Source organism: Athene cunicularia, assembly GCF_003259725.1.
Source record: "Athene cunicularia isolate RWA chromosome 6 unlocalized genomic scaffold, athCun1 chr6_part1, whole genome shotgun sequence".
NCBI classification, from domain to species: Eukaryota; Metazoa; Chordata; class Aves; order Strigiformes; family Strigidae; genus Athene; species Athene cunicularia.
The window spans coordinates 24,219,358-24,239,975 of NW_020799105.1; the positions used below are offsets into that span (position 1 = coordinate 24,219,358).

Sequence of the window (20,618 nt, forward strand, 5' to 3'; positions counted from 1 at the left end):
GTGCTGCAGGCTCCAGTTTTCCATTTCTAATAACTCAGAGGCTTGCTAGTTTAATTTTAATAGTAAATGCAGTTTCTATTTATTTCTTGAGACTCTAGGCTGTAAAGAACTTTACTATCCCTAGAAATTTGCATTGCTAACAATCTTTTTTTTGAGATAAATGGCTTATTAGCAGGTTTAGAACTTAATATTGGATGAGAAAATCAGATTCATTTCATGTCCCAAAGCCTTATTTTGAATTAAAGCGGCTGCTGTTGATACCATAAATTTAGTTATATAAAGAAAATATATCTGCTAACTTAGTGAATGTCACAGGAAAAGAGAAATGCCGAACACTGCTGACAGATGCCACAATATATATGTAATGCAGGCCCTGCTGTTGCTTTAGTTCCTAGTGCAGGGTTGCTGGAAGAGCAGAGAGCTGCCGTCTGTCCCCGAGACAACGATGTCTTTCAGATAAATAATTGGAGTATCAGGCTTTTGATGAATGCTCAGCAAGCAACTAATATAAAAACAGATGTTAGCCTTGAATCTCTGTGCACGTTTCCGCGTGCTGTTATTACGATATGACACCAGTCACAAAACAGGTGTTACACGAAATTGTCTGGGGCCTAAGTTCAACATCTGGCGTGGTTTGCTTCATTAGTTTTGTAATTGTTTCTTACGCATTTAATTTGCCGCATAGCCCGGCTGGTCAATGGGAGGTGCTTGTGGTTGGAAGATGCAGATTTTCGCAAGCAGCGAAATTTGTTTCATTAAACCTTCGATTTGGTTGCTGAGACTGCTGTCACTCTCGGGAGAGTGTGAGATTGTGTGAAGGATAAATATTACGGGGTAACTTTTAGTAGTTAAAGTTTTAGCGCTGCTTTGTAAAAAATCAGAGATATGTGTATACACACACACATGATTTCAGTGTGCGGAGCAAAAAAGGCTACAAAGAGTATGGATTTTTGCCTGCTGTAAACTGCGGCGCGTGCTGTTTTGAAGCTGATGCTTTCCGTGAGCCCCTGGGATGTAGGAAGCAAGCGTGGTCCTCTGCTCGCCTCGCATGATGAGTGCCTTAGTCTGAACATCAAGAACTCCTGTTGCTTGAGCTTTAAAAATAATCCCCAGAGTGACAGTTATCGTGCTGTGCTCTTGTATTTTCAAAGATTCTGGTTCATGCTCTTGTCAGTGTTTGGATACAGCTGGCTCAGCGTGAGGAAGCTGGATCCTGACCCCCCACTCTGTGGAGGGGGTTTTCCTGGGGTTCCCAGCGTGGGGGATGCCCATGGCTCGGTGGCAGTCCCTCTTGCCTGGCTGGCAGCTCGGCGTGTGGATGGTGCCTCCTTGCTGCTCCACATTGGCCAGGTCACAGGTAGGGTGTAACAGAAAAAGGTTGAGCTTGGGTTTAGAAAATACTCTGCACTTAAAGAGAGGGTTGAGCTGGAGTGGGGTCTCAGGGAATAGGGTCTGGTAAGGCCTTATTTCAGCTTGAAGAGCAAGTACCCATCTGCCTGTAGGACATCAGCAAAGTCCAGAATGGTGCAAGCTCTGCCAAGGAGGCTGTGAAGAAACAGTCTTTGTAAGCAAAGAGGCATGTGGAACCCCGCCTTCAGTGCATGTGTGATCTGCAGGCATGGCTAAACTGCTCCTGACTAGGCTGGCTCAGGTACTGTTCCCAGTCTGAGATGCTCTGCCTGGTGTTTACTGCCGCTGCTCCGCAGTCCCTCGCCTGTGCCTGCACTGCAGTACGTGGGCACCTCAGTTTCACTGGCTCAGCTGTTGGTTGGGTTATGCTTGTGAGTTTGATCATTAAACTGGTTCAGATTTAAGAAAAAAAATAAGCTTTCCTTCCTTCTCCCCCTCGGATCGGATGGCAGTATGATGTATGGTTGTGTTGGCGTAAGTAGGAACAAGTGGGGCGTAGGAAGACAAAAGGTATGAGAATGTGTAAAGCCTTGTGCTATCAAACCCTTTGTGTTTTAGAGCAGCAGTCAGAGGCTGATACAACACCTCTGGCATTGCCTCCGAGCTGTGCCTGTGTGTGCTGGGAGGAGGAGGCTTCACAGAAGCACAGAGTCACAGAACGGGTTGGGTTGGAAGGACCTTTAAAGGTCATCTAGTCCAACCTCCCTGAGCAGGGACATCTTCAGCCAGACCAGGTTGCCCAAAGCCCCGTCCAACCTGACCTTGAACCCTTTCAGGGAGGAGGCATCTACCACCTCTCTGGACAACCTGTGCCAGTGTCTCCCCACCCTCAGCATAAAAAATTTCTTGCTTTCAGTCTTGGCAGCTCCATGTCCTGGTGAACTGCTGGAGGAGGGGGTCAGCCATGTGCAGATGTGGTGCAGAGCTGATGAGAGGAATTATAAGCCTTGAAATTTATTGGTGCCTTGAAATTTATTGGTACTATTTCTCCAGTTATACTCTTGCTAAAATAATTTATTACTGTACATAGGAAGCAGCTGAAGGCTTAAAACCAAGAACTTATTCTACTCAAAGTACACCTTGGACACATTAACTGCAGAGTGGGGGGGTCCTGTGGAGGACACTGGGCAGGGAGGAGGAGAGGAGGATGGACAGGTTACCTGAGACAGCAGGTCTGAGCAGCTCTGGGGCTCTCTCCAGCACTAAATGGGGGGAAGGAGCAGATCTGAGCGCTCTTGAGCCGTGCCAGCTTTGTGGTGGGGCTGGAGCTCCTGACCGGTCTCACCAGCGAGCTAACCTCCCCCACCAGCCAAGGAGAACCTTTACTATTAACTCTAATGCTGATTGCGTCCATTTCAATCTTCAGCTTTGAAAAAATACTTCTGTCTTTCAATTTTGTCAAGCGACGGTGTTGATCCTGAATAATATGCCCAAGGCTTGACTGCTTACCTTTTCTTCACGGATAACGAGTGGTTTACCTGACGAGCTCTGGTGCTGCTTCCCACCCGGAGGGGCTGTGGGTTCACAGTGGGACGTGGGGCGCTCAGCCACCTGGAGCTCCAAGGACCTGGTGTGGAGGGAGCTCAGGGCACGGTGGGGTTAGAGGAGCAGAAGGATCAGGAGCGAGCTGAGACACTGTCCATGTGTAATGGCCATGAATATCGATGGCACCGAAAGCAGTGACAGAGTTCCCCATGTCTGGACGCACCACAAAATCCATCTTTTTACTTGGGAGCTTGAGTGTTGCTTTTGCTGCAGGGACTTTGTTTGGGTTTGAATATCTGCAGTGCAGAAATGTTGAATTTCTGCAGTGCCAAGCCACGCTAGACTTCGGATATACCCGTAAGGTTTCCAAGCCCTGCTGAGCTGAACAGCTTTAAGCCGTAACACTGCTACCTTCCTTTCTGTATTACACCTCCTTGATGTGTTACAAACGAATTCTCAAACATCCAGATGTCGTGTTCTCCTTTTCTGCTTTGTCTGAGTATGTAGAAAGAGCACACACACACGCTTGTGCTTTTGTTTTTTCCCTTCCTTCCCTTCTGCAAAATGAAATACTTTGCTGCCAAAACACAAGCATTTAATCCGGCCTTTGCGCTGTATATAATTTTTCTGTATGTATTTTTCATCGTATACAATTAGCTTTCCTTTTCAAGAAGCAATTTTAAATATTCATATCTATCTGTTACAAGGGAGCATCTGTATGATGATATGTTTTCTGCAACTGAAGAATAAAAGGACCACTGGGATGGAACGAAAGGCAACTTCTCAACTTAATTGTAAGATTTTATTGGTGTTTCACTCCACTGCTTGAGGGTTTCTCCTGCGAATCAATCGCAGACTGCCTAATTTATGTATGAGCCCCGGTTGAAAGGCGTCACAGATTGATTTGCTGACAATGCACAGGGAAAGGTGACCCTAATTTGTGACTTCAGTCTCCAGCACAGGCCTGTTGGGAGAGGGGGATGCTGGAAACATGCAAAAATGTAAATGCAATTTTTTGTGTTTGCTTGAAAGATTCTCCATATGTATTCAGTAAACTGAAATTAATTTGGGATATGGATAGGAATTGTTTAGAAGATATTAATGAGGTTTTAAAATCAGTCGAGATGTTTTTCCTTAAATGTTCTTGTAAGATTTTATAAGGTAGTCTTGGAACTTTTTTGTTGGCCAGTGTTGCACTGTTTGATTACTGCCCCGAAAATACTGCTCTGATAAGCCTCCTTTCTTTCTCCATGTTTCTTTGTTAATGAACTCGCTCCTTTGGTGAGCTTGCAGATAAAATAGTAAATAATTCAAAACAGAGCCTTGCTGTGGAGATCTTTATTTATCTGAGACCAAGAAGGACAGATAATGAGTATTTATGTGGCGAGACACATTTGGATATGAAATAGGAATGTAAAAATGGCTGTGGCATGAGCCTAATGGTGGGCAACGTGTACTTTTGAAATAATCATATGTTTTTTCTTTTATTTCCACCATAATAATTCTCTGTGCTTTAATCTTAACTCCGTCTTTCATGGCTCAGTCCTCCGCATGAACATTGGGCGTAATGCCAGGGCTGGTGCGAGCACTCCCTGGGGAGCGTGGCCGTGGTGGGGTGGGCTGGAGCGTGGGCATGTGGTGGTGGCACCGGTGGTCAGGAGCCACAGCCACCCTGTGAGTGTGGCCACCGCTAACCCAGGAGTCACAGCCACTTCCTTTCTGTGCGCTGCTCCAGGACACGATGACGGTGGCAGCGGCCGGAGCGGGGGCTTCCTGCTGAGTCAGCACCGGCATCCTGCCCGCGCTGCCCGTGCCACCGCTGCCCCTCTCATTAACCAGGAGTTACAGCTTATCCTCCTGGCAGAATTGCGCAGGGCTTTTCATTTAATCTATAACTCATTATCTGGACATAATTTCTTCTGTGCCGAGTATCTGTCTCTAAACTTTAAAGTGTCTTTTAGGATTTAGCCTCTGATCTAGAATTCCAAGCGATTTGGGGTGGAACAGAGATTGACAGGGCAAGTTGGTGTTAGCAGTGATAGCCCAGGCAATTTCTAAACCTCCTCTGCCAAAAATGAGGCCTTTCTCCCACACTGCCTTTGAATTGGCTCCTCTTTGTGCACTCCAAAAGCTGGCGTTATTCAGATGTTCATCAAAACACTGATATAATGCTCTCCTGCGCAGGGGAGTGGGGGGCAAGGGAGGGCTGGCTCCTCAGTGATTATAAGCTTTTCTATATATAAAATTGCGTGACTGGCACTATGAAACGTTCTGTTAACTATTTCAAAAATTCTGCCTTCAGCAGTACTTAGAGCAAGTATCGCCTGCTTTCCATTAAGTCATTTGGCTAATGACTAAGAGCAAGGCGTAGTTCTTAATTTTCACGCACGCAGCCTTGCATTGCAGAAACTGCTGCTGCAATTGGGCACGTTAGCAAGAAGGAAATGGTGAAAGTGGTTATAAAAAAAGGGAATAAGTCCAAGTGCAACTGCACGGTAAAAGTAAGAAAACGTCAATAAAGTGAAAATGCTTTGTTCTTGTAAAAATGGCATACAACGGAGATTCACGTTAGAGCATTATCTGACGAGCCTGCAGAAATATTGCAATTTAAATACTGAAGACAACGAATTCAGCTCTTCCTTTGGCTCAAGAAATATCCTTTAGCTCATGAAATAATTTTACAGCAGGCTTGGGGCTTTGTGTGGGAGCAGTTGGTTGAGAATCACTCCTGCCTCTGGAGTCACCTGGCAGTGTCTGGCGTGTGAGATGAGCACGGACAGCGGGTGAGATGAGATTATCGGGGGGGTGACACAGGGACACGTACAGGTGGAGTGATGGTGGCCTCAAGCTCCAGGATTTTGCTGTTCTGGTTTCCAGTTTCTGCCTCTGCTGCTCTGCTGTAGTGGAATTTGGGCTCAGACCTGGCATTTCAGGTCAAAGTTGTTCCTGCAGCGAGGAGCTCTCTCCCCAGAGCTGCAGTTTACTTTTTGGGGTCAGGACAGGGCAGTGCAGTTAAGACTTGAGGAAGAGTCTCTCCTGGGACTAAAAAGAAGAAAAATCAACTTCTCGTGAATTTTCTGGTTTCTGAGAAGACTTCTGGTTTTGCAGAGTTGGTGACATTCAGCTCCTTTACAGCTGTACCTTCCCCAGATGGCTGAGTGTGCCTGGGCTTACGTGTCACTGAAAGAAATGGTCCTTCTGCGTGTGTGAATGCTGGAGGTAGGTGAAAGAATGTATGGAAGAGAGGTGGCTTAGCTCTCCTCCCCGGCAAGGATGCTCCCTGCCTCGGGCTGCTGCCCTCCCTGCCTGGGGGCGAGCAGGGAACAGGCAACGAAACCCTCCGGGGGCAGGTGCATGGGTGGGAGCTGGGGCTGCTGTGAGCCAAGGACAGATTCACGTTCAGGTGAAAGGAGGTGTTTTCAAACTGAGTGGTTTGTGTGCAGTTCTCATATGAGACCAGGCTGGAGCCATCTCTGGGTTTGTGTTTGGGAGGCTGCACGAGCCAGGAGATGTTGTGAGTGGGCAGAGGGCATTACGTGAGTCTGCTGTGGGATGGGGATGAGGACTCCTGGCTTGTATCTGTGCTAGGGTGGCCAGCAGGGACAGGGGAGGGATCTGAGCCCTGGGCTCGGCACTGGTGAGGCCGCCCCTCGATTCCTGGGTTCAGTTCTGGGCCCCTCACCCCAAAAAGGCCATTGAGTGACTCGAGCGTGGCCAGAGAAGGGCAACGGAGCTGGGGCAGGGTCTGGAGCACAGGTCTGCTGGGGAGCGGCTGGGGGAACTGGGGGGGTTCAGTCTGGAGAAGAGGAGGCTGAGGGGAGACCTCCTGGCCCTCGGCAACTCCCTGCCAGGAGGGGGCAGAGAGGGGGGATGAGTCTCTGGAGCCAAGGCCCCAGCGCCAGGCCCCGAGGGAATGGCCTCAAGCTGCCCAGGGCAGGGTCAGGCTGGCTCTGAGGAAGGATTTCTGTGCAGAAGGGGCTGTTGGGCGTTGGAATGGGCTGCCCAGGGCAGGGGGGAGTCCCCGGGATCCCTGGAGGGGTTGAAGAGTCGGGCTGAGCCAGCGCTGAGGGATCTGGGGGAGTTGGGAAGGGTCAGGGGGAGGGTCATGGTGGGGCTGGAGGAGCTGCAGGGGCTTTTCCAACCCAGATGATTCTGGGATTCTGTGAAGAGCTGGAGATTTTGCAGACAGATCAGCTTAACTCCGTTCCCAGGAAAAATACCGTAACAATTAAATATCAGTAACCCCCAGGAAACTGCTGAAAAGATGTGTAGGGCCTGACATACCCTGTCACATCAGGCTTTTTCCCGTGACAGCGTAACATGCCTTACAGATTTCAGCAGAACCTGTAGAAGTTGTAGTGGGGTTTTGACCCCGTCTCAAAGAGATGATGCTTTCTCGAGAAGGTGGATGTGATGAAACCGATGCTTTCAGAGCAGCTATTAATTGGAAGAACTCTACCCTGAAGAGTGCAGGTGTGTGGCCTTCACAGCAGCCTGGATATTGTATTGTGTCTATTAACGGCTTGGCTTGCTTGGCAAGTATTGTATTAATGGCATACAAAACAATCTTGACTAATTAGGGAGCCACTGTGGAGAGGGCGGCGTGCAGATGCAGAGCAGTTGCTTAGGGAAGGACCTGCCTGATCCTTCCCATCTCGTGATGCGTAAAATATATGAACCTACAAGGGAGTGAACTGGTCATACCTCTGCATTTTGGGATGCTGAGGCCTTACCCAGCTCATCGGGACTTCGGGAAGGATCTTGGGCTGTGAGAGTCCAGCAGCCAGTAATGCGAATTACTGAGGTTTAGAAGTGATCTTTTTGGGGAGGCTGAAAGATTTGTTGTGGTCCATGACTTTACGGAAAAGAATATTGAAGAGATGCTTGTCTTCAAGCATAGGTGGCTCGAATTGGAAGAGTTTGTAGTGTCTCTCCAGGTGGGGGGGGAAGGAGCAGTGGGCTGACTCTACATGGGGAAAATCAATTTAAAATACAAAATGTGAAGGACTGGAATACAGCGCAGAGGGGTGCTGAAGAACTGGAGGTTTGGATGCACTCTCCAGGTCAAGAATGGGGCAGGTGCAGTCAGTCCAGCCTGTGGTGAGGACGTGGCCTTGGTGACTTGTCGAGGACCTTTTGCAAAGGCCCTCCCTCTTTGCTCCGCAGTATTATTGAGCACTTTACAGCTCTGTTGGTTGTATTTAGAATTAATCCTCTTGCAATTGTGTAAAAACCTAAAGAAAAACATGACTCATTTAATTAATTACACTGAAATCATAGGACTTTACACTTAGCTTTAGACAGGAGTTACTTCAACTTCCTTTAATCTAATGTTTAAAGCTTCAGTTCATGACATAACAGGTATGAATCTTATAAAAATATATTCAGGCTAAATTTTCAGAATATTTCAACATTCTTCTGTACATCAGGTAAGAAAGTTGTGAAATTGTTTCCTCGGTGTTTTGACTTTGAACTACAGCTCCTGGTTGTAGCAATCTGGGCTTGCAAGACATCCATCCATCATGGTACTCATCACACCTGAAAATAATGCTGCATCCACACCTAGTGTTAGTCATTACGTCATCAAGTGGGGGGGTATTTTATAAATAATAATTTGCTTGCTGGCTTAATCCTGATTAATTCTACTTCATTTATTCTGGTTAGTGTGGGCTGGCTCAGCCTAGCTCAGTTTAAATCAATATTGGTCTCCGTGCTCGCTGGTGGAGGTGGATTATGCTTACTTCAGAACTGCACCCGCACAGACTGTTTTTTCCTACAAAAGCTGGTCAGACAACTGAAAAAGTGGCAAATAAAAAGTGTTTGAGAGTAAATGTACATCTGTGAGAGAGAGAATTTATTAATCATCATGACCGTTTTTTATTGCCGCATCGAAATACAGGTTTTAATTTGAAAATAACTTTAATCTCTACCTCTGAAGTTGGAATTCCTTCTCTTTTCTGTGCACTCTTTTCTTAATTTTGGATTTTTATGATATGAAAGCTGACTGTTCCAAGTCTGACCTGTGGAGTTTTAGATACGATGTCCCAAAATCTTCACGGCCTTTGCATTGCTTCTTTGAGTGCCACTCAGCACAGCATAGAAAAGAAATTTTTAATTTTTTTTTTTTTCTTTTTCAATTCCAGAATTACGGGGCTGCAAATAAGCAATAGACATAATACATGAGCAGGAAATGGAGACTTTTCCAAAATTAAGGCTGCAGTCAAAGTTCATTATGCTCCTGGTTTTAAACACACCTAAAGCAAACCTCTTTTTAATGCAGTTTAGCACACAGCATATCTTTGTAACTGCTTTGACTCGAATTCTGGGCAGCAGTAGTAGCAAAGAACCCAAGCAAATCAAAGCAAGCAGATCGCTCTCATCCTCAGCACTGCTGCCTCCTGCTCCAGGGTGCATTTGTAGAATCGTATTGAAAAACTCCTCGCCATTTTTAGTGTGGCAAATGTCACCGTGTAACGGTGGCATGTCAGCCCCACTGTCAACACTGTCATTTAATCCTTTTCAGAGCAGACTTGCTAATGCAGTGCTTAATCTGCTGGTGACAACCAGTGATTTATATTCACTGGAGATCCCGGCATTGCTAATTGAAATGGATTTGAACTAGTGTGAGCCATGCTAGACTGGGTTTTGAGGCTTGCTCGTGATACTGAGAAAGAGAGGCAGGACCGGCTATATCAGGTCAGTAGAATTTAAAAATTGCTATTACAGAAGTGGTAATTTTTGTCTGTATTAAGGTACGTGTCTTTAAACATAAATTTTTTTTTTTTTTTGAACAGAGATTTTTCTCTATAAATCCTTGTTAACTGTATATAGCCCATGAATGCGTGTGCCCTGCGGATGGCTGGTGTGTGCACCCGAGAAACCAGCTCCCGGCAGATGGGAAAATCGTCGTTTCTCAACACCGCTGTGACTTTTTGTCACGCACGTACTCTGTGCTGCACACACGGGCCTCTTACGTGAAAGTGAAAGCAAATGCACTAGTTTGTCTACCTGAATTAGAGACCAAGTGACTAAGCAAAGTAAGACAGTCTATCAAGCTTGATTATTCTAAATGGGAATTCATTTTATTCAGTTAATTGGTACTTTGCCTCACTCAATCTCTTACGTGTAAGTGATTATTCTAATTCGGATTTTTTCAGTCTAATTATTTCCATCTCCTTTCAGTGATCTTTATGGCAAGTGTTCGTATAGAATCCATGAGGAATGGTAATTGTCTGATAGAATTTTGTGAGCATTTTTATTAAGTTATACATGATTTTTATCTATTAGATATTTATCCCTTAAATTCTCTCGCTATTCCTGAAGAGGTCAGAAACAAAGCTTGTATTTACATGTACAAAAACCCCAACAGTGAGTGTGCTGTAGACAGTCCCATGAAAAACAGATTTTTTATGATAAAATGTAACTTTCCATCACGAGGTGTTTTCGGACTGGCCATGCAGCAGACCACACGGCTGAATTTTGAGGAACGTTTCCCAAGCAGAGAGGTCCCTGCCCGAGTTTCTTGCTGTTTGCTGGGCTGCGCTGAACGCACGTGTGAACAGCTCATCAGATACCTCAGTCCTTTTTCGTTTTCTGGATTTTAGGCCATCCTAAGTCTCTGAGGCAGAATTACAGGGATTCAAAAAAAGGAAAGGGAAAAGATGCCTGATATATTCATTTTTTCTAAAATGAAGCCTGAGGTCCTGCGGCTCTCCAGGCTTTGATGCTGACTGCCCAGGGCGGGGATGGCAGAGGAGAGCTTGGCCTTTACTCGGGGGGTCTGCTGGGACTCGGCGCTACACTCCAGCCCATATTCATCTGTCCTGAAGCCACACAAGTTGAATTCATCTTCATGCAAGTTTTCACTTTCCCCCTGTTTCTTTAAAATGCATAAGAGTGTTTCCTTTTCTAGTTATTTTGTAAAAGCATAGTTTAAATGAATAATTTTCTTCTAAATGCTGCAGTAATGCTTTCTGACCTGCCTTATGATGGCATGGTGCGATAAAGCTCTAACCAAAAATAGAGTCACGCGAGAGCTATTCCAGTTAAACTATAACTTGGTGCTGAGCTCAGGTGGGACGGCAGAGGTGCGGTGGGAATGTCAAGGCTTCAGGAAAGAGAAAGTAGCTGCAGTCAGGCTGGCTGGGGGCAGGACCTGCTCCTGGTGCCCAGGGATCCCAGGCGGGGCGATGCCGCTCCAGGTCTGGCAGCCCCCCAGCCCGCAGGAGAAAACAGTCACTGGAGCTTCAGACTCTAGAGCAGGACCAACAGCGTTTGGGGGTTTATGGGTGAAAAGCAGGAAGAACAAAAGGAGAAGATGAAGGAGAGAGGATAGTTTTCCCCTATTCCACTTTCAAAGTATTGTGGGTTTTTTTTTTAAACTGTCAACCTTTTTGGGTAGGCGCTTGCTCTTGGTGTGGCCAACATCCCAGGAGCCAACAGATTAATCAGCCTACAGTGAGAATGCTTTCACGTCTCTCATTTTTAATTATATTTCCTGAATTGATGGTGCTTATCCTTTCGAATATTACTTTCTTAGCACTAAAAATCTGGGGCATGACCTGAGCTGCATGATACTAAAGCCCGAGGGGAAAAAAATCCAAACCCCATCAGCCTCTCCACCATCCTCTTTTATTAGCTGGGATGTTTCGCTGTGTTATTCCAGGAGGATGCAGGGAATGGGTATCTATTTCACCTGCTCTGAAGGAGCTTGTGCATCAGGCAAAAGTCACACGGCTGTAGCAACACCACGCAGCATGACTAAGGTTTTATTGGCATATTTTCTCAAACCCCAGATTTTATTCTTCAATGGTCAGGTCAGATGAGGATTCAGTTCTGCAGCGAAAATAGAATAAGCATGTGTACTAATCCAGTAATCCCTCAAAATAATGCTGTTTTCTCACGTTTTGGGGAGCTGGGCCATCCCCCGGGGCATGTCTTTGGGCCATGCAAGGAGCGGTGGCAGCGATCCCCGTGCTGGGAGGAGCTGTACAGGGGCTTCATGCGCTCCCCGGACTTCTGAGCTGGTCCTTCCCGGATTGCTTTGAGATTGCCAGTGCTTTGCCTCCTTGGCAGGATTTGAGTTAGCTGTGCGATTCTACAGTCTTTTTTTTGTTGTTGTTGTGGTGGTATCAAGTTCTCTGTTGGACATAGAAGCATTTTTCTAGAACAATGAAGACTCTTAAAACTGTGGTTGTAACGGGAGTCTCTGGCACCTTTTTAAGGCTTCAGATAATCAGAAATAGCTAAGAATCCTTCACTCTACAAAAAGTACAAGTCCTTGGAGTTAAGTGCCTGGGCCATTTACCCACGCAAATCCGGGAAATAAAGGCTGGAGGATATAAGTAGATAAAAATGCATTGTGTCCCCGTACGGTTATGAAAGCAGTTCCTATTTCTTTTTCCAGGCGGGGCAGCAGTTGCCTTACAGCAAAGCCGTGTCATAATTACAGTGTGTGCCTTTTACCTGGGTCTTGTCCTTTCTGATTTTATCAACAAGAGGTTTCTTTCGTAGTACACGGTTGTCCTTTCTTGTTCAGCAGTGCTCTTCTACCTGCCTGTCCTCTCTGGAGAGAAGTTGTTATTTTTCTTGATTTTTTTTTTTTTTTTTTTTTAAACAGACTGTGCCATGACATTGTCCCTTCTTGAGGATGGCAAGTGCTGCTGTGTCTATGACGATAGGGTTTTTTGGTTCGAAAATGATATCGTTGTGGTCCTGTATGTGAAATACATAAATATACATATACAATAAAGCTTAGAATGTTTTATGCTATTGCAGCTTGCTCACCTCCCCATCCAGCTCAGTCTGAAGAGGAGTACTTACTACTTGGTTGCACATAAGTGCTTGGTCGTGCCAAGCTCAGTCTCTTGCCTCTGCCTCTGTGCTGCGGCACCCAAATTTCCTGTAAATTTTAATCCTTCTTTCTTTAGCAAGCAGAAATACAAAGTGCTTCGGACAAAAATGAGATCCCAGAATTGACATAATCGTTATAGCTGTGTTTATTTCTGATAAATTGTGGGGCATCAACCGTACACTCAAGTTGTACTTGAGTACATTCAAGAGAACAGATACAAGATGTCTGGCGTGGGTTTTGTGTCTGTAAAACCCTCATAACAGTAATTTTGTGAGAAACTATGTTCCTTACGCTTTCTAGTCTCTCAGAAACCTGCCAGCAAGTTCAATTATTCTGTTTTTCTTAAAGAGCTGGATGTATTTTAACTCTGAGCCAGCAAACTCGATGCTGTTCTGTAAAATCACTCAGCAAAGCAGCTCGCTGTAACTGCCAGGATCGATTCCCCGAAAGGCCAGTGGATCTGAGCAGCCTTTGCCGAGGGTGTAAAGCTCTGAAATCAGTCAAGTGCAGCATTCAGCACCTCATTCCTGGCAACGCCAGTCCTTTCCCTATCGATTCCAGAGTTATTCTGGCTTTATTTCACATTTCCAAATCCTCTTCCTTCCTTTTCCCTCCCTTCAGTTTCTGTAAACTGCTGCTGTGTGTTCTGAGCTTCCAGCACGCTATTGCTTTATCATTCTAAATCTAAAATTTTGAAGGGTTATATATGTAATGTTAAATACAGTGTCACCTTACCAGGTTTTTATAATGTGGATTGCTTCCAAAGTTAACACCAAATTCCACTGGGGATGTTTGTTTTGCTGAACAGAAAAATTCACAGTGACTTGCAGGTTTCTAGAGCAGGTGATTGTCTTAATTTTTTGTTGCTGTTGATGTTAGACACAGCCTGGGTTTTTTTTCCTGCAACATCAAAATGCTAACTCCTTACTCAGCTCTTACAATAGATGGAAAAGACTGAGGAAATATATTTGTTTAACTCAGCCCAGGTAGCCTAGGTATAAAACTTTATATAATTGATAGCAGTATGGTCCCTCACCATGGCGACTATCATACAGAACTATAAATGGGTTTGATTTTATCCGGTTACACCTGGCTAAAGAGATTTCTCGAAGCTGGAGTGTTTTGGAGTAAAAAAGGGTGGATGTCCTGCTGTCAAAGCTGGGTTGCAGTTGTCAGACCAGGTCTGCGTTGTGATGGGACCACCGATATGTTTTGTGATAAGCTATTATGCATAATTAGTTGTCTAATCCTAAGAACAGCTAGTTCAGGGGTAGCCTGGCTGTTGGCTGAGCCTGTTAGGGTAAGACGTCAAGTCTGCTTAAATTATAAAGAGTAGAAGAAGGAATTGAATGAGTAAATCTGTCAGTAGGAAGCTGGACAGGGGGAAAAAAAAAAGTTTGATGATAATAGTACTTTTTATTATTATTTTTTCACTCATTACATTAGAGAAAAAAAATCAGCTAGATCCACTGAGCCTCAAGAGAAGCAAGAATAAAGAAATTCTGTTAAGTGTGTGCTGCTGTGTAAAAACAAATTTTATACCTTTTCTCTTTTCCTCAGAAAATATATTTTGTCTTTTAACTTTCGTGTTTATTTTTTTTTCTCACTCCTATATTCTCAGAACACTTGGAAGAATTTAAAGTAGCATCTTAGGAGCAATGGATAGCAAGCATCCTGCAGTCCCTCTGGAGGGGGTTACTGTGGTAAACAGTGTGCTCGAAGTGCTTTCAGCAGGCGGAAGGGCTGCTCTGTATGGAACAGAGCCTTGAGAAAGATAACAAACCATGAACTGTAACATCAGATGAGATTATTTGACGCCCACCCTTTAAGGGTCTGTGCGCTCCTTAAGGCAGCTGCAGTTTGAGGTGCCCTCGGCTGAGCCTTGCTGCTGCCAACATCCCTTCAAAGCATGAGAGAATTAATTTTGAGGTCTGTTTCTCTTTTTTAAAGAGTACCAGCTGTGTGCTGAGTTTGAATTTAGTCCTAGGTATAGCAGAGAGCCTGGGAATAAGGTTCACTTCTGAGTAACGCATGTCAGAGTGGCGAAAAGGTGGTGTGAAAGTTGTTGTTAGAGGAGTTTTTTATACATTCAAGATTATCCAGAGATAATTTCTGGTAAATTATCCCATTTTACATTGAAAGGAAGGATTTTCTAATGGTTATTCTAATAGTAGATTTTTCTAATGGTTATGCTAAACTGCCAAGTTCATGGATGTTGGTTTTTTTTTTTTCTGTCTGTTGTTAGGCAGCACTATATAATATCCTGTCCAAACTGTCATATTAAATATATTATATTTAAACATTGGGGAGCTTTGTTGTGCAGTATTACAATGGTTATTTTAGCAATGGATGTAGAGCCACCATCTGGATGTATTCTGCCATTTGCGAAATACAGAATGTAATGTTTGTGTGGAACGCCAAAGAAAATCTTTTCAAATCAAGCAAGACTGGCTAATGGCTGAGATGGCAGCCTTTTATAATTAATGTGTTTATTAGAGACTGGATAAATGTAGATTAAATTAATAACATCTACTTTTTTTCCACATAAACCTTGATTTAGAGGGACTAGAGTATTTCTAGACCAGCTCATTTATAGACGCTATTAATTTCCCTGAATTTCTGTACAGTCTTCAGAGTAGCAGCACGTACTCATCACACCTTTCCTCTAACCTTCTCTACATTGGAAATTATTTTCTGAAATTCTGTGTGTTTGGAAGGCTTTGGTGAAATGCTTTATAGCTCGCAGACGTGTTCTCCAAAGGGACGTATCTGCAAAGCACCGTATGTATGTCCCTACATACGTATGGCTGTAGCAAATCAAGGTGGGGTAAGGAAGCTCTGAAAACTGCTTCTTACAGGTGCTTTAAACCTCATGGTTGTTACTGGTCTGCCCGGTCGTAAAAGCTTTTCCTCTTTGTTTTGGTGATGCCAAATGGTGTGTCAGAGTTACCCCGTGGTATTGGTCTTACGGAGGAAAGTCCCTCAGAGCCTTGAGACAGGGTCTGGCCACGCTGGGGTTTTGGGCTGCTCTCCCCTCCCTGCAGCCCACGCTCCTCCTGCTGCAGAAGTTGTAATGCATGCAGTTACGGCAGGAACCATCAAAAATACGTGGGGTTTGCATTTATTCTCGAGATTTGCTTTCATTCTCTCGATTCCAGCTGCTGGTCCTCGTGAGTTTTCTTCTTATTTATGGAAGTGACTTCCAGACTCCTCGCCTCGGTGTCCTCAGCTGCTGTGTTTTACTGATGTAAAGGAGATTTTCGGGCCCAATTTGAGTCGTTGACTTGAATGATGGCTGAGCGTTATCTCCCTGTTCCTGGATTTAAAACATTCTCAATGAATTCTTAGTGTGCACAACGGGTGTTTTTCTTTTCCGTCTGCATCAGAACTGAAAATTAAGTGATAAGGCAGTGGGAGAGTATAAAACAAGTTTTAAAACTTTCCTCATCTAAAGTAAACATTGCTTTTTCTTTTCACTTTGTTCTGATGTGAGAAAAAAAACATAATAGTAATTTGACCTGAACATTTATTTTTTGCTTTCATTTTCTTTTAGGTCCAGGATGGAACATTCCTGCTTGCTCCTGCTGCTCTGTGTTAGTTTTCTGTTTGCACAAGCTTTACCACCCAATGGAACTGAATTGCCAAAACCACCACCAACAACAAGTAAGGGCATCACTTAATTTGTGGGGATGGGAGTGGGTGTGGAAAGGCTCATATTGAGGTCCCACTGGTGACGGAGTCCTGGCTATTTTCCCAGGACTTTGACCCCGCTAATGTGCTTCTAATCTTAACCATGACCTCTGTACTTGGATCTCCGTATGACTGGTGCTGTACGCTTTACTTTCTCTTTCCCACGTATGGGAAATGCACAGGATAGCTTTGGGAGATGTGGGGAGGCACGGGGTGTCGCCTCCTGCCTGGGCTGCCAGCTCTCCATGGCCCAGGAGTGTCACTGCAGATCCTCCAATGTGATGGGACCTGCGTGCAGATCATATAAAATAAATTATCAATTAGACAACAGGATGTGCACATTTAAACATCACAAGGAACTATGGTCTATATATGTGTTCTGTGTTTTCTAGTGATACAAGCTGTCTAAAGCAAGGCTTGAGGAGATGGATAATAGCACAGGTGTCCTGTGTAAGATTAGGTCAGGTGGAAAATATAAAACCCCTTTTTAAAGACCTGAGAGCAGTCTTCAACTCACCGGTCCACCACAGCATCTTTTATTCATCCTCCTTTCTATTTCTGGAATTTATTCCTCTTGCTTCAAGCCCTCCTACAACTATGTCCTAAGACATTACAGTCCTGGAGAGGGGCTCATTCAAGTCAAATAAGGATTTGTTGGTTTTTTTTTTTATTTAAGATACCGATGCTACTGTTCTGTTCTGTGATGGGATGATATATTTTACTTGCACGTTGTCCTTATCCTTTGTAATTCTAGATGGATGTCTTTGAAGTCCCTGTGCTGGTGGTCAGGCAGTGGTTTGCTGTTCCTGCTCATGAACAACGTGCTCATGCCAGAGGGGGGGTTTCTGATGGGGTAGCTGCTTTGTGGGCTTGGTCAAAGGGAAATAAAGCTGATGATGTTGCATATAAACAGTGTGGTGAAATCTTGGACAGTTTTCAGACAACTGTTGTTGACACCCGGTCTTATAGGAGGGTGTTTTTGTGGTTTGGGTGATTGGTTTGGTTTTAATCTGCTTGTGAACTTTACACCCGTGTGGAAGAAGAGCCAAGCACGAATCAAATGCCAGGCATGGCTGATGGCCACCTCGATTTTTTGGTCCTTAGATGTAGTAATTTAGGTGTTAGGCACTTGCTACCACCAAACTCTGCTCTACCCGGGCACTAATACACAGCGGAGGTGGAGGGTCAGGGGCTCTGCCATGAGTAACGACTGTCTTGGTGTTGTTGCTTGAGGCTTTCAAACGAAATAAATTGCTAATATAAATAAAAAATTAGCTAAGTATAAAATTGATAATAAACTGCTCTTCTGAAAGAGGGTCAAGTAGCTGTCAGTGCCTTACTTCTTGTCTGGCCCTTGGAGCAGTAGAAGAACAAGTTACTAATACTGGTCTGAATGTGTAAGAATATGGGAATTGGGAAAGAGAAGTAACACGTATCACTTCCCAGAATTTTAACAGAATCAGTAAAAAGGGAGTTTTTCCATAGATGCTGTTCATCTTGAAAGCTTAATTCCACATTATCTTGAATTTAAGTATGATAATATGGATAAGAGTAATCTTAGCATCCATGTTTTAATTAAATCTAAATTGCAGTGATACGATCTAGAGACAGTTTAGCTGTACAATACAGCTTTTTTTCCCCGAATATCCAAGCCTCCATTATTTTGCAGTGAGAAGCAAAGAGTTTTGTCTGATAGCCAAATACATGCACACTGAAAACATACTACGGTGTGGAAAGTTCCAAGATAATAGCATTATCTGATACATTTTGTAGCTATTGAACTAACGCAATATTTTTTAATGCAAAATTAAAGATTTTTTTATTAAAGTACCAAGAAAACTCCGTTTAAAAGAATATGGAAAGGACTGAAGAATACTAAAAAACGTCCAGCTTTCCTTCTGCATGCTAATTTGATGAATAAGATGCTTTTGATTCTGAAAGGAATAGTTATGCTTTATTGCATATCATTATTTTAGCTGACTTGCTCTTTAAAACATTTGTTGAATTAAAATGTTGGGGTTATTCTTATTTTAAACATGGATACCTAGCCCGTATGGCTCAATTTTTCAACACTTCTGCCATTTTGCTTCTTACAGGGGTACCATGAAATTTCCCTTGCATAAAATCAGAATATTCTGGGGTTTATTGTGCTGCCATTTACTGGAGAAATTGCACTGCCATTTACTCAGACTATTCAACTGTATTAAATAAATATAAACCAGTATTTATTTATTTGGTTTTGCATAGATAAATGTGTATTTCAAGTAGATAAAACTTTATGCTATCAAATATGTGTGACGAACTATTTATACATGATGTTGTCCATAGCATTTAAATAATTCCCTGTTATTCAAATATTAATTAGTTATCCACTATTCTTAGTCAGGATTATTTCCTCTTGTAGTTTTAATTGTTACGGAGTTTAAATGTGAAAGGAGTCTGGGAGTTGCAGCAGTAAAGCTTTTAAGACCTTTCCAAATGTTTCAATTTCTTTAGTGTTTACTGGATGAATGTTTCGTGGGTTTCATGCCCATCTGTACCATTTCTGTCCACTACTGATGTACGAACATGCAGAAGTAACGAATTTATCAGACGAGTGGGAGGTTAAAAGGCAGCAAACGGTGCAGCGTTTGATGCCCTCTTGCTTGCTGGTTTAAACTTTCAAGGAGTTAGTTGGGTCTCTTTGAAGACAGCTGAAGCAATGTATAGGAAGAATTCCTGTAGGATAGCCAGAGCTGGAGACTTTCACACTGGACTCGGGGTGCTGCTTTCTTATAGAAAATGAGGCATTAACAGAAAATTGAGTTTTGGAGAAGGAGGCTGGCTCATTTTACTTAGTATTTAAAAGCCAAAGGGATGCTTTGCTGGTAGACACTCAATTTCAAGAAGTAGTTTGGAAAGCAGAACTTCAGAAACAGATGCTTTTGGATTGGGGGTTGGGATAGATGACATTTAAAGGTCTCTTCCAACGCAAATTTGTGGTGGCAAGGCGAGGCTGTGACAGGTCTGGCTGTGCAGCATTTGGCTCTTCAGTGGCACAATTCTTGCCTTTGCTGCTGCTTGCCGCCTTGTGTACTGCAGGCTGTGGACACTGGTTTGTCTTCCCTTCCTGTCTTTTACCTTTGCCCTTCCTTTATTTATTTTTTTTTTAATTTGGGTTTGCTTTCCATATATACCAAACGCATCTCCTGGTTATCAGCTGGGTATCTGCTTCCTCTCCGCAGCCAAAGCATGGTGAAGCACTGCGGTTCTCTGCAGGGTTGGGGTTTTCCCTTCCAAAAATAGCGAGAGAGGGCTTAGTCTGGACTTGGTGGTATCCCCGTTGGCGTGGGGCTTCTGCTCAGCCACTGCAGCCCAAGTTCATCCGGATGGCAAGGAGGCGGGGTGGCTAGATGGAAACACAGAGAGGAGGAGAGTTCCTCTTTTATTAAGTTGTAGGCTTTCAGCGTAGAGAAAGCGCACAGTGGTGTGCACAAGGCTTAATTATAATAAAACAGTAACTGTTAAATCTGAACAGAGTTCAGCAAACGGAAGTAAAGCACTTGCAAAAGTTTTTACAATAACAACATAAACTACTTTAAATAGCTTATTTATGCCCACGGGGCCAAGAAGGCCAACGGCATCCTGGCTGGTGTCAGCCCTGGCGTGGCCAGCAGGGACAGGGCAGGGATCTGAGCCCTGGGCTCGGCACTGGGGAGGCCGCCCCTCGATTCCTGGGTTCAGTTTTGGGCCCCTCACCCCAAAAAGGCCATTGAGTGACTCGAGCGTGGCCAGAGAAGGGCAACGGAGCTGGGGCAGGGTCTGGAGCACAGGTCTGCTGGGGAGCGGCTGGGGGAACTGGGGGGGTTCAGTCTGGAGAAGAGGAGGCTGAGGGGAGACCTCCTGGCCCTCGGCAACTCCCTGCCAGGAGGGGGCAGAGAGGGGGGATGAGTCTCTGGAGCCAAGGCCCCAGCGCCAGGCCCCGAGGGAATGGCCTCAAGCTGCCCAGGGCAGGGTCAGGCTGGCTCTGAGGAAGGATTTCTGTGCAGAAGGGGCTGTTGGGCGTTGGAATGGGCTGCCCAGGGCAGGGGGGAGTCCCCGGGATCCCTGGAGGGGTTGAAGAGTCGGGCTGAGCCAGCGCTGAGGGATCTGGGGGAGTTGGGAAGGGTCAGGGGGAGGGTCATGGTTGGGCTGGAGGAGC

The 20,618-nt window shown here is 44.6% G+C and overlaps 1 protein-coding gene across 4 annotated transcripts in view; it reads left to right on the plus strand.

The window, feature by feature from the left end:
- PTPRE (protein tyrosine phosphatase, receptor type E) overlaps nucleotides 1-20,618 on the plus strand; it is a 95,373-nt gene that overhangs the window by 40,756 nt on the left and 33,999 nt on the right. For 3 of the 4 annotated variants that reach the window (XM_026851412.1, XM_026851410.1, XM_026851409.1), the window contains exon 2: nucleotides 16,302-16,411. In XM_026851412.1, coding sequence (XP_026707213.1) covers nucleotides 16,309-16,411 — 103 coding nt within the window. In that variant the 5' untranslated portion in view covers nucleotides 16,302-16,308. The remainder of the gene's footprint in view (nucleotides 1-16,301; nucleotides 16,412-20,618) is intronic. The other variant, XM_026851411.1, reaches the window with a different exon arrangement.